Source organism: Artemia sp. Qi Xiang Cuo, chromosome 16, assembly GCF_049724085.1.
Source record: "Artemia sp. Qi Xiang Cuo chromosome 16, ASM4972408v1, whole genome shotgun sequence".
Classification (NCBI taxonomy): domain Eukaryota; kingdom Metazoa; phylum Arthropoda; class Branchiopoda; order Anostraca; family Artemiidae; genus Artemia; species Artemia sp. Qi Xiang Cuo.
Genome location: NC_142809.1, coordinates 33,599,408 through 33,616,952, shown reverse-complemented (window position 1 = coordinate 33,616,952; position 17,545 = coordinate 33,599,408). Strand labels below are relative to the sequence as shown.

Genomic DNA, 17,545 nt, shown 5'->3' with positions numbered 1-17,545 from the left:
GTATTGTTGGTTCAGACAGAAATCTTGAATTGGATGTATTTTCTGTTCCAATTACCATTTTTGTGCTGAAATGAAAGAAAATGTATCTATGCTTTATAATGATGCTTTAGATTTTTGAACTTTTGTCTTTTAGTCAAGTTATTAATATAAAATAGATATCTAAAGTCCAAACACCATGTGGCTGGAGTCTGGATGATAAGGGTTTGGGTTTTGACTCCATTTAATTCTGTATAAAATAGCATTTATTTAATATTCAATTACACCCAAAATAAATTAAAAAACTTTATAATTAGTACTCAGACCTAAAAGAGTCTCTTTATCTCATGGTAAATCAGCTGTAGTTATTATTGAAAAGTAAATCTTGCTTTGCTGCATTCTTTTGTAGCAGTAGGTGATGGAAGAGCTGGAACAATGTCATCAGGAAGTACAAATGGTTTGTACTTACATTAGGAAAGATAAACTGTACTCCATTTCTGCACAGAAAAGACTTCTATTCTAAATCAACTTTTGTCTTTGATTTGACCAACATGGAAATCATCCAATTTTTCAGACTTGCCCAACTATAATTTTACTAGGAGAAAACTTTCAATTTAGGCATTTTTAGTGTTAAAAGACTATATCTCTTTGACTATAAAGACTCAAAATCATATAGAATTAGATGAACTACTCATCTAATCCAATGGCTTGTCAGTCAATATCAATGGGGCAAAAGATCCCTCTTTAAATATGCAACACTGGCCGAGTTTATCACTAGAATAAGTAAAAACACGCTCCGAACGCTCATCATGGTAATTTGTAGGCAAATATACATTAATAAAAACACAGCCCTCAACACGAATCGCTAGAAAATTATCATTGACTTCAAATACATTAGTTCTTAGAGTCAAACGAACGAAAGTGGCAATGCCACCGGAGGGTCACCCTTTTCCACTGAGCTGCTTCGCTGAAACTGAATAAACTGATGCTGCACTATTAAATCTAAGAATGCCTTTACTGCGGCTTGTGACATATTGTTCTTGTAAACAGACAACTTCATTTTGCTCAAATACAACATCTAAGATCGGAATTTTATTCACGAACAAGCCATTAATGTTCCACGATAAACATTTAACTGCAGACGCTTCAGATGTCATATATTTTGTGGATTACTGTTTGAGGGACATTTTACACTGTAACACGTATGAATGCCGTTTTTGCATTCAATGCAGAATGTCGGCCGTCTGCATGGTTATCTTGCGTAAAACAATGTTCATTTGAGGCATATCTAGAGCATAAAGGTTCAGCCGTACACTGGGAAGCGAGATGACCGATTTTGTCTTGGCAAGAACTTAAACGAGTCAGCAGGTAAACGCTCGTAGCCGATAATCACTGAAACACTCAGAAATTGTTGGAGCTCACTGATAGTGTCAAAATACACTTTGAAAGAACTGGATTTTCCGCATTGTTCAGTCTTCGTACTATTCGGGATTAGACTTTTTAGTCCTTCACAGTTTATATCCTCAGGGAAATTTCGAAGTACAGCTATGTGCAGGGGTTCTCGAACAGCAATTTTGAGATCGGGCTTATTTCGCTTTCTCAACGATTTTCGTTGCTGCAGCTTTCGACCTAACCACACGCTTCCATTTGTTTGCAGATTTGCGAAGTTCGCTCATGCCATTTGCATTTTCACAGAAACTGTCTATGAAAGCTTTCCGGTCATTTGGGCCATTGAGTTCCTTGGGGGGATTTTTCAAAACAACAGAATAGGAAGGATCTTTGGGCTTGGACGTTTCAGGTTCACTATGACTGCTTGTGAAAATACTGACGGCTGGAGCGGACTGGGTAGCTAAAAAACTATGAAGCTTCTGAGAGAGTTCATTCACTTTGGTAGTAACTGTTGCATTCACCCCATCTCCGATGACCGGAACCGAGCAGGGGTTAAAGATGACAAATTTTGGCATGCTGACATTATTTTTCGCAGCTGCTACTAAAAGTTTGCACATTTCCATGATATTGCCTTCATCTTTAGAATAGGTCACAAGACGATTCGTAATATTCAACTCAGTATGAAGGATTCGCTTTGCCTTTATAACATCTTCATGTGTATAGAAAGCAATACGCTTTTACGATACAGTCCAATCTTATTCCGTCTGTAAATGCTCTCGTAACAAAATTCAGTAACGGATTCAAAATAATTTTTTCACTTTCAGCCATCGTAGGTCCAAGCGTAATCAAATCTCAATGTAAAGTCGCAAAACAAAGACTTACCCGCAAGGGGGGCTTTTTTAAGTCCCCCTACTTTCCAATAAACGCCTTCTAATTATCCAAATGAAACAGTACAAATAGTTCAATCACACAGCCTGACAGTCAATATAACCAAAACCGGTTTTTTTCAACAGATAATCCTCTCAGAAAGTAAGAGGTGTTAACTGCATAAATGCTTGACCTTGACTGATATATATATATATATATATATATATATATATATATATATATATATATATATATATATATATATATATATATATATATATATATATATATATATATATATATATATATATATATATATATATATATATATATATATATATATATATATATATATATATATATATATATATATATATATATATATATATATATATATATATATATATATATATATATATATATATATATATATATATATGTATATATGTATATATATATATATATATATATATATATATATAAATCTGTAATCGGTTCCAATTACAAATATTTTAACTGATTCTATTTATAAGTTAATTGTATTCCGGGTATAAGTTAAGATACCAGAGGGGTGGGGCAACTCTTTCAAGAATGAATAACTTGTTGAGTGGTTCATAAAATTTTATCTTCTACTCTTAACATCAGGAACTTAGAAAAATATTTTTTACCAGTCACAACCAATTCCAAACTTCCTATGATTAGGTAGATATGATTGTAGATGTGACCGGGTTAAACTTTAAAGGCTAGATTTCTGTATATTTCCAGGAGATCGTAGTGACCATGCTTAGTAAGATTTCCCTGTGTATGTGATATATATGCGACAGTTCAGTACTTGAGAATTCAGGAAATCATGTTGAGATTTCTCGAGAACCTTGTCTCAAAGGCTTCTCTGCTTACATCTGATTTTAATTAAATAATTACAAAAGATGATAATAAAGAATATTTGGTCAATAGAATAGTATAAGTTTTTAGTGTTATATATAACAAGGTTTCGTTAACACAAATTCCACGTCAGTAAAGTCACGTAAATAAAAATAAAAAAGAACGACGATTCCCAAGCTCTATCGTAGAATAGCTTTTTATGTGCAAAAGGTTGAATTTCTTAAATATTGCTTATTTTCTACTTACTTACTTAGATCCCGGCCATCCTCGTGGGACGTTTTGGGGCCACTCCTCTTGCTAGATCATGCGTAAGGGCTTGGTACATTGCTCTATCTGGTGCGATACGTGATAACTGGGCTATCTTGACATTGTCGAAGTGGAAGTTCTCCATCCATCGTTTTCGTGGTCTACCTCGTGGGCGAAGGCCATGGAGGGATGCTTCAAGGGCGATTTTTGGAAGGCGGTTAGGCTCCATTCGCTTGACGTGGCCGAACCAGCGCAGTTGTTGCTTCTTAATTTTATTGAGTATGGTTTCAGTGGACTGGAGCCTTTGACGTACTTCCACATTTGTGATTCGGTCAGTGTATTTGATTCTAGAAATGCGACGGAGGCATCTCACCTCAAAAGCTAGAAGTTTTATTTCGTCTTCGGTTTTCAGAGTCCATTTTTCACATCCATAAATAACTATGGGGATTACTAAACTGTTGAATATGCGCATTTTGAGTTTGTTGGATAGGTGGCTACTTTTCCAGAGGTTTGCTAGTCTTCGGAAGCTAGAGCTCGCAAGTACAAGTCGACGTTTCACGTTAGAGCTATGGCAATTATCTGAGGAGAGTAGGCTACCAAGGTACAGGAAGTGATCAACCGTTTCAACCTGTCTCCCGCCTATGGTGATAATGGGCGGGTTGTCTAGTTCACGTCTCGTAGTTACCATGACTTTGGTCTTGCTGGCATTGATCTTCATCCCGAACGGCTTTGTGGTATCGTAGAGTTTATCAGCTTGTGCCTGCAATTCTTGTGTAGAGTTGCCTAGCTCATCAATATCATCAGCGTAGGCAAGATTATCTATGAACACCCCTCCTATTGTTGCGCCATATTCCGACTGCATCATCGACAGAACGGCATTTAGAAAGAGGTTGAAGAGATGTGGTGATAAGATGCAACCCTGGAGTACTCCTGACGAAGTTGTAAACTCTTCTGACAACCCATCAACGGTGATTACTTGGCCTCGGAACTGGTCGTACAGACTCTTGATTATTTGGACTATCTCATAAGGGATACCGTAGTGAAGGAGGATATGCCATAGTCCTTCGTGCCATAACAGGTCAAATGCCTGACGGAAATCAACTAATAGCTGGTAGAGTTCTTGGTTGAATTCAATATATCGTTCCATGAGTTGTCAAACGACAAATATCTGATCGATTGTTGATCTTCCATGTCGGAAGCCGGCCTGATATTCTCCAATGGCAAAGGCAGTTGTTGCGTGAATGTGACGGAGTAGAATTGTTGTCAGGACACGTGACTGATGGCTCGTGAGGCTGATCGGACGGTAGTTTCCGCACTCTTTCTTTGACCCCTTTTTGTGAATGGGTACAATGGCAGCCTTGCACCACTGACGGGGATACATGTCTAGTTTCCCATACCGAAGACACAATGGCATGGTACAGATCAGTTACATCATCTGATCCGACGTTAATGAGTTCAGCGGTGACTCCGTCTGGGCCAGGGGCTTTTCCTTGTTTGAGCGACTTGATTGCTGACTCGGTTTCTGACTTGAGTGGGGGTGGTGGTCTGAGTTCTTGGTCGGGTATGGGGAAGCGAGTTAGTATTTTAGGATCCGCAGCTACTGGGGGATTCAGTTTATCGTTAAAGTATTCTTTCCATCTTTCAAGTTTCATCTTTGAATCGTAAATCTCATTTCCGTCTTTGTCCAGGATCACTGATGTCTGCGGCTCTTTTTTCCGGCTTAACTCGCGTACCATTCTGAAAACTGCTCCGCTATTCCCCTTCTTGGACAGTACTTCGCAGTCTTTGCATTTCTTTCGCAGGTGGTTACGTAGTGCCTTTCTGATCTCTCGCTCTACTCTTCTCTTGAGGAGCTTGTAAGTATCCCAACTGTGACGGTCGGATTTATTGCGAAAAAGTCGCTTATCCTCGCATAGCGCAATGATCTCATCTGTGATCCATGGTTTTTCATTTGGAGTTTTTCTTCCAAAGACGTCATTCACTGTCTCTATGATAGCTGATGTAGCCTGTTCGGTCAGGAAGTCTATCTCATTAGCAGTGGTCAAGGAAGAATGAATTTTCTGGATCTCTCTGAGTTTTTCAGATAGAGTGGAAGTGTAGGTCTGCCTTTTTGCGGGACCCGGCAGCAGATCCAGCCAGAATCTTGGGTTTTTTGTTGCTTTTTGCAATTGTCTCATTCTTAGCTTGAACCTTGACATCAGGAGAGTGTGGTCAGAGTCGAAGTCTGCTCCAGGTAATGCTACTGTGTCTAATACAGAAGACTTCCAGCACTTCAATATCAGGATATAATCAATCATGTTCTCGGTTTTACCGTCTGGGGATCTCCAGGTCACTTTACGTCGATGGCGGTGTTTGAAAATTGTGTTTGTTAAGAGTAACTCGATTTTTCGGCTGAAGTCGAGCAGTCGTTTCCATCTCGCATTGAGTTTTCCGTGACCAAAAGTCCCCATTATATCGGATCGACCGGTATTATCCATACCTACTATAGCGTTAAAGTCCCCCATGACAATCAGTACGTCTTTCTTATGGATTTGGTCAATGCCGCTTTGTAGTGTGAAATAGAATTCATCGCATTCTTCCTCACTTCTGATGGAGTCTGGGGCATAGACTTGGACGACAGAGATATTCTTGGCAGCTCCCTTTAGTCTTAAGATGGTTATTCTTTCTGAGACTGGGGTGAAAGAGATTCTAAATTTTTTGGCAGCTGGTAGTCCAAAGAATCCTACTCCTTGTTGAGGAACTCTGTCTCCGTGGGCGGTCAACAAGAGGGAGGCTCCAGATAGGTTTTTCTTACTTGGTCAGACAAGTTGCGTCTCGAAAAGGCCAATAGAGTCCCACTTGTATCTCTGTAGTTCTCTAAAGGCAATATCTAGTTTTGCCGGTTTGGCGAGTTTCCGGATGTTTACCGTCCTAAAGTGTAGGGTGGTTTTTGTTGGAACGGAACAACCGTGTGGTTTTTCACCCTGGCTGGGGGTCGTCCTAGGCCTAGGATTGTCGGCTGCCCCGGACGCGGTAGCATGTAAAATCGTATTATTATCATTCAAGATTTGTTGTTCGTCGGTTACCCCGGACGCGGTAGCATGCAAAATCGCATTTTCATCCATCAAAATTGGTTGTTCGTCGGTTACCCCGGACGCGGTAGCAAATGTTCGTATAATACTGGACCCTTTTTTCATGATTTCAAGAGAGGTGGTTTCTTGGCTAAATGGGTGGTGGCGGCAAGCCACTCCTCTCCACCACCTTGCAGAGGCTGTTGTCCATAAACCTGGATCCTCCACCCTTCGCAGTTGTCCTTCTATAGGGGATTCTCCCACGATGGTGTTATGCTTCACCATGCAATTTAACCCATTGCTGGGAGAAGGTTCTTAACTGACGGGACGTGTCCACACGCCGGTGGGCCCTGCTGAGTGTATATTCGAGGGTCCTTCTTCCTCCTCCGCCTGTACTTACGGCCCCCGGGTGAGGGTGCCCCAGTTTCAATTAAGGACCCCCAGGGACTGGGTCCCCCCTTGGTCCTTGCCTCCTACTCAATTGAGGGACTCGACAGATCTGTAGGGTGATCGCCTATCCACCAACTCGGGACGCGCTGACTGGTCAGGGGGATGCCCCTTCTGAGAAAGCTCAGTAGGTCTCAGAGAAAGCTCAGTAGGTCTCAGAGAAAGCTCAGTAGGTCTCAGAGGTCTCAGTAGGTCTATTTTCTACTACAGCTGGTTTATCAGAATAACAAGTTTAAACTTCCCATATTAATAGTTATTCAGATGCATACGAAAATAAGTGGCTGTTCAAGCAGGTCACCATAAAATGTTGAGATTTCTGCATTTTTTTTCCCTAAATTGTCATATTTCTCGTATAGTTCAAGCACATTTTTGAAGTTGTGTTTCATTCCTAAATGTGTGTCATTTCTAAAATAAAAATGATGCATACTTTCCCGGTTGTAATCAGTTCCAGATTGTGATTAAAATACATCAGAAAAATCAATTCAGCCAAAAAAATATTTCTAGAAAATAAACACAAACATTATGCCAACTTCATTGGTGTATTGAGGAAAGGGAGCTTTTTTACTAAGCAAATGAAAAAAAAACTTACGAAAAATTCCAGTTTGGATTAACAATATATTGAATGCAATGTATCAGAGCTGCAATTGAACTATAAGTATTAACCAGCAAAAATCTTTTATTATTCAATTGGCCTGTTTCTTAATACGGTGACTAAAAAAGCAGTTCTGCTGCTCGCAATTCGCTGCATTCGAATTTGATTATCTATTCTGAGAGAAGCCAGGTAATTGTTTTATTGTAAAAATGTAACTAAACTGTAATTAAACAAATTGAATTAAACTTTGGAATTGTTTCAAGAATCAGGATAATTTACTCGATTCCGATTTGTCGTCCTATCACATGTAGGTTATAATCTTGTGGTTCCGACTCTAATAGATGAGACTTGGACTTGGCCTGCATCATGGTTGCATCAGTAGCTGTAACTTAGCGAAGAGCGAATCATGATTCATAGTAATTAAATTTTGAAAACATACTCACCAAAAAAATGTCTTTTGAGAAAATTTCTCAGTTGACACTGGTTCGATAATTATCTCCCTCTATCCAAATACAACTGGTAAGTTATTTGTAATTACGGAAACCAAAGCTTACTACCATCCTCTCCCCCCTAAAAATAGCCTGAGAATTAAAAAAAAAACGTTTAACCATTGCAGTACCCTGTCTTAAAAACAAGCAAAATCACATTTCTGCATGGGTAGCCCTAATGTAATTTCTTTTTTTTTCACAGATTCATCGTGTAGAACTAATGGTTATAGAGAGACTAATAATGTTTATTTTCACATACTTTTTTTGTAAACGGATGCCATGTTTGAGTATCATACGACATTGAAAAGTGCCATTTCTGGAATTGAGTGGATTAAAAAACTGGTTAGTCCGTTTCAAGAAAGGATTTTATTCATCTCACTTAACTTCCGACTAGATCTGACATCAAAATGCCACTTTCGTGTGCCGTTTCTAGAGGGTTAGATTAGAATACTGGTTAGTTCCTCTTAAGAAAGGTATTATTAAAGATAATAGTTTAACTTAATATTTCATAAGCTAACTTAAAAGATAAAAGAATATAGCCTAAAAATTCTTGTTTTATTTTTATGTTCTAAGTGTTTGATTCAGTTGGTTGTTGTTACAATAATTGTCTTTCTTTCAGGCAACTACTCAAGCTGTTAATGAAATAAGAGATATATCAAACAGCACTCGAGACTGTAACAAAATGTCAACGGCTGCTATATTATTGGCTGATATAGCGCCCAGCTTTTTAGTCAAAGTTTTTGCTCCTTTCATCCTTACTTTTACAAGGTAATTTATTCCTGTTTTATTTGTTGTAGTGTTATGTTATTCGTCATTTTGTAGTTTTGGCATCAGAAAAAAATCGTGCCTTTTTACTGTTTAGTATCTAATTGTAATACTTTCCCTACATAAATGAAATCACTATTTTTTATTAACAATAATATTTTAATTTATTATTGTTAATGACAACTTTGCCATTATGTTTTTGTTTGGATTTTCAAATCGCCCACTCCCAAAAGTATTACTTGGTTTAAATTTATCAAGGTCGTATCCATAAGGGGGGTGCCTGGTTTCAACACATTCCTAAAGATAAAACTTTCCCAAAAAGGGTGCGATCTTGATTGGAAATATGCAGTGTAATTCAATATGTACCAGAGCAATCCGATATAAATTTTTTTTTTCCAGAGTTTTCAAGCACTGAAAACGTCTCTTCTTCTAAACAATAAATAGTGATTCGGTGGTTTTCATTTCGGGCAGAAGAATTTTTTCCTTCGTCGTATTCTCCCCTATACTGGCAACACTATCATTGACGTACTTTTCAGCTACTTCGTGTGAGTAGTTTTTTTTTCGTCAGTACATAGTGAATATTTGGGTGTCTTCTTAATGGCGTACACTTGTACTAACGTTTTCCAGAACTTGTTATGATAGGCAGCGCTATAGCGTTGCCTATAGTAAAGGCCATACGGCTCCAATGTTTTATTATTATTTATTTTATTTTTTCCCATCGAGAATTCTAGTGCCATTTTTAATAGTCGAAAGTGATTGGAGGGCAACGAGCCCCCCCCCGCCCACGCCCATCATTGTCCCATACACATCGAAACACAATTTTGAAATAGTCATTTTATTAAGCGTAGTTGATTACTGGAGGGAAAATATGATTTTGAGGAAGACACTCCCCCACCGCCATACGGGAAAGGGCTTTAAGTTAAGCTCTGGGGACAAGTACGGTTTTTATAGGTGTCGTCGTAGCAGAAGCTTCAGAGAAGGCTCACCCGATTTAAAATTGGAAGTGATCGGACCCTTTTTATAATTCAAAAATGATGTGAGGGCACATATTCCCACCCCGCCACTCATTCCCCCAAACACCTCCAATCAAAATTTTGAGATAGCCATTTTGTTCAGCGTAGTTGATTTCCAGATTTAAAATGTGTTTTTGAGGAGGAAACTCCCCCGCGGCCTTTCGTACAAGGGTTGTTATCTGGGCACTGGGGGCAGTGGATGTTTTTATAGAAGGCGTTGTCATGGACATTTCAAAAAGGGCTCAAACAATAGGAAGATAATAGTGCTAGTATCCTATCTAATAGTCAAAATCGATTGGAGGCGACCTAATCCTCTTGGCAAATCCAACGACTCCCCTCAAGACAAACAATCAAAATTTTGATATATGATTTCTATTCAACATAGTTTTAAGTTCTGGAAATTAGGTCTTTGAGAATGACAACTCCCTCACAGCCTTCGGGGCAAGGGTTGTAAGTTATGCCTTAGGGCCATATAAGGTTTTGTATAGACAACGTTGTCGTAGAGACTTCAGAAAGGGCTCATTCGATTGGAAATTTAAATGGATAGTTCCCTTTTTAATAGTCTAAAGTGGTTCTCAGGGATCTGACACCCCTTCCACAACCACCATTTCCCCAAGCACATCCTATTAAAATTTAAATGTAATCATATGGTTCAACTCAATCGAAATCTCGGGATATTGCATGCTTGAGCAGGACACTCCCCCCACAGTCTTCAGGGGCAAGGGTTACAAGTTATGTCCTGGGAGCGTATATGGTTCTTGTGGAAGGAATGCTCGTATAAGCTTCAGAGAAGGCTCATTTGATTGGAAATTGAAATTTCTAGTTTACTTTTTAAGCGTCAAAAGATATTGGAGGGCAACCAGCTCCCCCCCCCCCCCACCAAACCCTTTTTTCCCAAATGCATCCAATAATAATTTTAAGAAAGCTATTTTGTTAAAAATAGTTCAAAGATCATATAACAAAAATTCTGGTGTTGACACAACCCACCAGGGCTCGGGAGCAGGCGTTGTAAGTTATGCCCTGGGGGCATATATGGGTCTTATGGAAGGGATGCTCGTACTAACTTCAAAGAGGGATCATTTGATTGGAAATTGAAAGTTCTACTTCACTTTTTAAGAGTCAACAGATTGGAGGACACCTGCCCCCCCCCTCCACGCCCATTTTTCCTCAAACCAATCCGATAAGAACTTTGAGATTGCTTTTTTTAAAATAGTTCAATTAACATTTAACTAAAACTCAGGGTCTACATATTCTCCCAGCACCTGTAGGCCGGTGTTGTAAGTTATTCTCTGGGGTCCGAAATGGTTTTTATTTCAGGGAGGCTCTTACAAAATTCGGAGATGGCTCATTTGATTGGAAATTGAAAGTTCTGGTTCAGTTTTTTAGATTCAAAACAGATTGGAGGACAACTAGCCCCCCTCCCCCACGCAGCTTTTTCCCCAAATGCATCCCATAAAAATTTTGAGATAGCCATTAAGTTAAAAATTGCTCAAAAGTCAGATAAAAAAAAACTCAGGTGTCGACACAACCTCCCAGGGCCCCGTGACAAGCGTTGTAAGTTATGCCCTGGGGTACACATGGTTCTTATGGAACGGATGCTCGTATAAACTTCAGAGAGGGCTTATGGAATTGAATATTGAAACTTCGAGCTCACTTTTTAATAGTCAAAAGAGACCCGAGGGCAGCTTGCCCTCCCCCCACGCCTTCTTTTTCAAAACCCATCTGATGAAAATTTTGAGATAGACATTTTGTTAAAAATAGTTCAAAGGTCGGATAAAAAAAAATCCGGTGTTAATAGAACCCCCCAGTGTACAAGGGAAAGCGTTCTAAGTTATGCCCTAAGGGCATGCATGGTTCTTATGAAAGGAATGCTCGTATAAACTTCATAGTGGGCTCATTTGATTGGAAATTGAAAATTCTGGTTCATTTTTTAAGAGTCAAGAGAGTTAAATTAGCCCCCCCCCCATGCTCTTTTTTCTAAAAACCCGTCTGCTACAAATTTTGAGATAGCCAGTGTTTTGGGAATTGTTCAAAAATTAGATAACAAAAACGCCCCTAGAGCGTTGGATAGGCGTTGTAAGTGTTTTCCTGGGGGCTATATGGTTCTTATAAGAGGTATGCTCGAATAAACTTCAGAGGGGGCTCATTTTGATTGGAAATTGAAAGTTCTAGTTCAATTTTTAAGTCAAAAGATATCCAAGGGCAATTAGCCCCCCCCCCACACACCCTGTTTTCCCCAAGCCCATCCGATAAATTTTTATAATAGCCATTGCGTTAAAAATAGTTCAAAGGTCAGATAAGTAAAATTCCTGTGTCGACGGAACCTGTCAGGGCCCGGAGGCAAGCGTTATGAGTAATGCTCTAGGGGCATATATAGTTCTTATGGAAGGGATGCTCGTATAAACTTGGGAGAGGGCTCATTTGATTGAAATTTGAAAGTTCTTGTTCACTTTTTAAGAGTTAAAAGAGATCGGAGGGCAACTAGCCCCCCCCCCCGCCGCCACGCCCTAAATGCCTCCGTTAACAATTTTGTGCTAGACATTTTGTTAAAAATAGTTCACAGTTCTGATAACAAAAAACACCGGTGTCGACACAGCCCCCCCGGGCCCGGGGGTAGGCGTTGTAAGTTATGCCCTGGGGGCATATATGGTTGTTATGGATGGAATGGATGCTCGTATAAACTTCCTAGAGGGCTCATTTGATTGGAAATTGAAAGTTGTAATTCACTTTTTAAGAGTCAAAAGTGATTGGAGGGCAGCTAGCCTCCCCCCACACTCCATTTATTTTTTTTCCCAGAGGCGCTAATAAATAACTCTTAAAACGAGTGAAACTTAAATTGAATATGCAAATCAAGCTTGAAACGAACAAAAATCACTACAAACAAGAGTTTGGGTATGACCTCCTTCTCTCTCTGTAATAGTTTAAAACCTACTGCGTCATTGGCGCTTTACTGAAAACTATATGCGTATTGAACAGTCTTGGAAAGTATAAACAACATCAAATTGAATATTTGATGTATAATGATATTAATTGTTGAAAGATCCATCAGTTCAAGAATTTATTTCACTGTAATTGTATTTTTATTTTCAATGCTGTAAGAACTGGAATAGAAAATGTTTGTAATATAATCTGTTTTCAGTTAAGCGCCAATGACGCAGTAGGCTTTTGTTTTTTATTTACAGTTATGAAAGGAGGCAGTATCCAAACACTTGTTTGTAGGGAAACTATAGTCGTCTTTAAGAACTTTAAAAAGAGGTAATAAATTAAACTGAATATTTGATGTATAATGATATTAATTGCTGAAAGCTCATCTGCTCAAAATGTTACTATAATTTAAAATGTTTATTTTCAATATTAAGTACAAAAGAAAATATTTGTCATAAAATTGGTTTTCAGTAAAGCGCCAATGATGCAGTAGGTTTCAGACTTTTACAGTGAGGGAAGGAGGTCATACCCAAACTCTTGTTTGTAGTGATTTTTGTTCTTTTCAAGTTTGATTTGCATATTCAATTTAAGTTTCACTCGTTTTAAGATTTATTTATTTATTTACATTAATATTTATTGTATGTGTGTTTGCATTGATTGTTTATTTAATTTCTGTTCGTTTTAAGTTTCATTTATACTTCAGTAGGAAAATACTTTTTTTCCGTTTTATTCAATCTAAGCATTACTCGCTTTAAAATCTAATTATTCATTTATATTATTACTTGTTGTATGTTTTTGCTATGATTGTTTATTTAATTTCTGTTCGTTTTGGGTTTCATTTATTCTTTAATAGTAATTTCTGGTCGTTTTAAGTTTGAATTTTAAAAGGTATTAATCTGCTGAGCTTAAGTTTAAAATGGCCTTTACTTTTCCTTGAAAAACTTGTTTTTTGGATTTTTTTTTTTTTTAATTAATAAAAAGAAAAAGCAAAGAAATGTAACACGCGAAGTGACATCATGTGTCAGCCAATTGGTGCAATTTGTGGGTGTTTCAGCAAGGATTACTGCAGATGCTTGTCACACGGCTGGCACTCAGATAGACTTGCAATAGTGTTAGTTTTGAAATCGTTCTAACGTCACAAAGAAATGTCACATTTCTTTGGAAATTCTTTATTTATTTAACAAAAGAGATCTTGTAACCTTCCATTTTTTCTGTTCGAGTATTACAAATTACGTGGGAATATTTCAGTTGTCAAAAATTCTACCTTTTCTTCTTCTTAGGATCAGCATCTGAAAATCAGTTATCCGTTTCCTTTCTTCTTTTTTTGGAGGTTGTAGAGTGTCAAATTTACATAAGAAACTTTTGACTAGAAATATCAAAACATGGATTTGATATGGAGAGTTAGACGACGGTCTATGATTGCCTATTTTTGTATAACATTGACATGAAAGGATTACATTCATTTATCCACTCAAGTTTGTGATCTCTTTAACAGAGTATTATTTACTACTTTTGTATATTACGGTAAGTGGAATAAAATCAAGATTTTCTTCATTTATTCGCATTTATTAGTATTACTTGCAATTTACAACTAAAGGACAGTGGAAAATCCCCAATATATTAAATTAAAAAAAAATTCGTTCCTTTTTCAACCAAACCTGTAAAGCGACACACATGCACATTAGTGCACAAGAAGAGTCCATCAAGTGAACAATGTATGCGAATTTCTGTAACTCTTAGTTGTTTTCAGGTGCCGTGTTGTTGTCATGTCTATCCTTACAACGGCGAGCTTTCTTCTAGTTTCATTCTCAACAGAGCTATGGATGGCTTTTCTTGGAGTTGTATGTGCTGCCATCAGCGGTGGTCTCGGGGAAGTAACATTGCTTCAGTACTCTGCAAGGTAAGATATCCAATTTTAAGTATAAATCTAATTTAAAAAATGTTTATCTTCAAAGAGTATTGTTCAGGGCAAAAGACTAACTTAATTTTTGGTAGTTGGATCTGGTCAGATTCACGTGAGTAAGCGACCATGTCTGTAGAATTTCCAAGTGACAGGCCTTTCTTAGCAAAGATCATATGTAATAAGAGCGGAATAAGAATTCTAGAAAAAGTCTATTATTAACGATCAAAGGCTTTCATCAGTAAATTAGCATTGTAGCGAGCTAGCTGCAATAAACGGAAAAGAATGAAGTAATTAAAATCAAAACAGTATTAAGTAATTGTATTTTGCTAGCGTTTATTTCTTAATAGTCAAAAGTAGCCATTCACATATGTTAATAATACAATTTCGAAGAACATCAAGAACGTGCTTGATGTAACTGTTAAAAATGACATCTTTTTAATTGCACAAAGAAATAGGGTAGATAATTATAGCAGTTATTCGTTGTGAAGCTCCTAAAATTGGTAATTGAGTGTTTTTGCAAGCTCAAACACAGATATAAATGGCTCCCCATAAACGTCATTTGGATTGCTAAAGTTTATCTGTATTTTTTTTTTTTTTTACTAACATGCATACATCCCATATTAAAACATGCATGTCCCGTTTGGGGGCCTCAGATTCATAATATTGAATATCTAAGTGATGATGTGGAAAGAGTCCAAAAATAGCAGCTAAAATCATCCTTAGAGAAAATTTGTAGATTATAAGTCTGCTCTTGAGTCTTTAAAGATTGAAACTCTTAGAGATCGCAGGTTTCAGTTGATAATGCATTTCGGGCAATTTCTCCTTGCTAGCCCCAAGCACCGACATTTTCTATCCCTGCTACCAACTCAGTAGTTAATACCAGAAAGAAGAAGAAATTAGTGCCAGTGCCTTGCAGAGCTAATCGATTTAATAATTCATTCGTGCCGTTTTTTACCAGTGCTTATAACAAAACACCTTAGGACTAGGTTTGTAAATGACAGCCATATTTAGTTTATGATTTGTGTCTTTGACTATAAAAGTCGTCTTTAATAAATGATTTCTGATTTCTGATTACTATCATTATTATTATTTTCACATGTTATATTATCATATATAATCCTTGTTTCTGGGGCTTATCACCACCTTTACTTCAGATGATAATAAGTATGCGATTATTCCTTATCCTTTGAAGTTATGGCTTTTAACGTCATGTTTCAATCGTAAAATATGAAAACAATCAAAAATAAAGCCAAATAGACATAAGAATATACATGGGTGAGCAAAGCATTGGCTGTAAGAGGGGGGGGGGGGTATCAGAATATTTTAACATGGTAGAGGAGAATTTAAAATATGAAAAAGTTGGCCTGAGTTTATGTCTAAATTAAGTAGATAATTCCTCTATTCTCTATATTAGCATAGAGAGCACGCTAGCATTGGCTTGTCAATTACGTGGTAATAAAATTTTCTGAAATATACTTAAAACAACATCAGGAATTAAAATTACATAAAAAGTAAGGTACAAATGAAGAGAAATATCACTGAGTCGAATTAACAGGAGCATGGCTTAGATTTTGCTGATGAACCGACCGGGTAAGCTGTGCTTCGCTCTTAAATCCGATACACATTCAGGGCAAATATCTTGTAGAGTTTTTGTCGACAGAACTTTGGAGCTAAATTTTATCATCAAGTCATGTCTTCCTTTCAGGGCTGTTACACAAAATACTCTGATAATGCATATTTGTGATAATACATAAATACATATTTGTATTGTATTTTTGAGAAAAATAATTTTAATCGAGTATTCGAATCCGGGTATGTATTTAAGAAAGGTTATGTATTGTTCTGGATTCCTTGAAGCAAAAATATTTAAAGGATCCTAAAGAGATTGCAAAAATGTTTTAAATACTCTAAATATACCATTGAATTCGAGTCCTAAGTTTTCAGCATTGCGTAATTCTGAGTATTAATCTGATTCTGTATTGTCATTGATGGAATTTGTTTTTTCTTCTCTCTCTCTCTCTCTCTCTCTCTTTATCTCTATATCTCTCTACCTATCTTTCTATCTCTCTCTCTCTCTCTCTCTCTATATCTCTCTCTATCTCTATATATCACAATATCTCTCTCTTGCGCTGAATTTCGCTAAGCGATACAGCTACAAGATGCCATGGGTTCTCTAAAGAACCCATGGCGTTACTAAAACTAAACCGTGAAACTTACATAAAATATAAAATCAGAAAAAAACGAAAGAAAAGATAATGCTAGTCAATGAAAAAAAAACAAAAAAAAACGAAGTAACCCAACGAGGTAACTTCAGATAATGACCATAAAATAATGTTTTAATATTGTTTTTTACCAAGCAAATGTCGTCTAAATTACTGTTAACATTATCATGTCGTATCATTAACAATCAAGATTGTTTAGTTTTTTTTTTCTCTGTGCTGTTGCTCATTGCTGTCACATATGATCACATATGTTGCTCAAATTTTATTGATTCACGCATCATAGACTTGTATTTTAGGTATAATAAGAACGTTGTCTCAACATGGGCATCTGGAACAGGTGGCTCTGGTATTTTTGGTGCCCTCTCTTATGCTGGTCTGACGCTTGCTGGCTTCTCTCCAAGACACACCTTGTTGCTGATGTTGCTAGTGCCTTTTGTCCTGATTGTAAGGTAATATCAATATTGAATTAACCAAATTATTAAATATATGGACCGCCTTTCAAATTTTTAAAAGAAGTATTTCTAAATTTTACCGTTGAAATTTTTCTATTCCATAGTGCTCGAATTAAAATTCATCCTCTTCCTCTTAAGAATTCTATTAATTTTCTCTTATTGAAGCAACTTTTAAATGGCTTAATAATTAATGGCGTTCGTCTAATACCCGGGAAAAAGCAAACTTTCCAAGTTTTTATAAATTTTGCTCAATATGTACAAATAAAAATGTGAGATCTACCGTGTGGAGATTGCTTTTTGACTGGTAAATTTGATAATTTTCTTTTCT

At 37.1% G+C, this 17,545-nt stretch overlaps 1 protein-coding gene across 1 annotated transcript in view; it reads left to right on the top strand.

The window, feature by feature from the left end:
* Cln3 (CLN3 lysosomal/endosomal transmembrane protein, battenin) overlaps nt 1-17,545 on the top strand; it is a 97,925-nt gene that overhangs the window by 59,141 nt on the left and 21,239 nt on the right. The window contains exons 3-5 of the mRNA XM_089102122.1: nt 8,557-8,705; nt 14,391-14,540; nt 17,062-17,214. Of these exons, the coding sequence (XP_088958248.1) occupies nt 8,557-8,705; nt 14,391-14,540; nt 17,062-17,214 (452 nt within the window). The remainder of the gene's footprint in view (nt 1-8,556; nt 8,706-14,390; nt 14,541-17,061; nt 17,215-17,545) is intronic.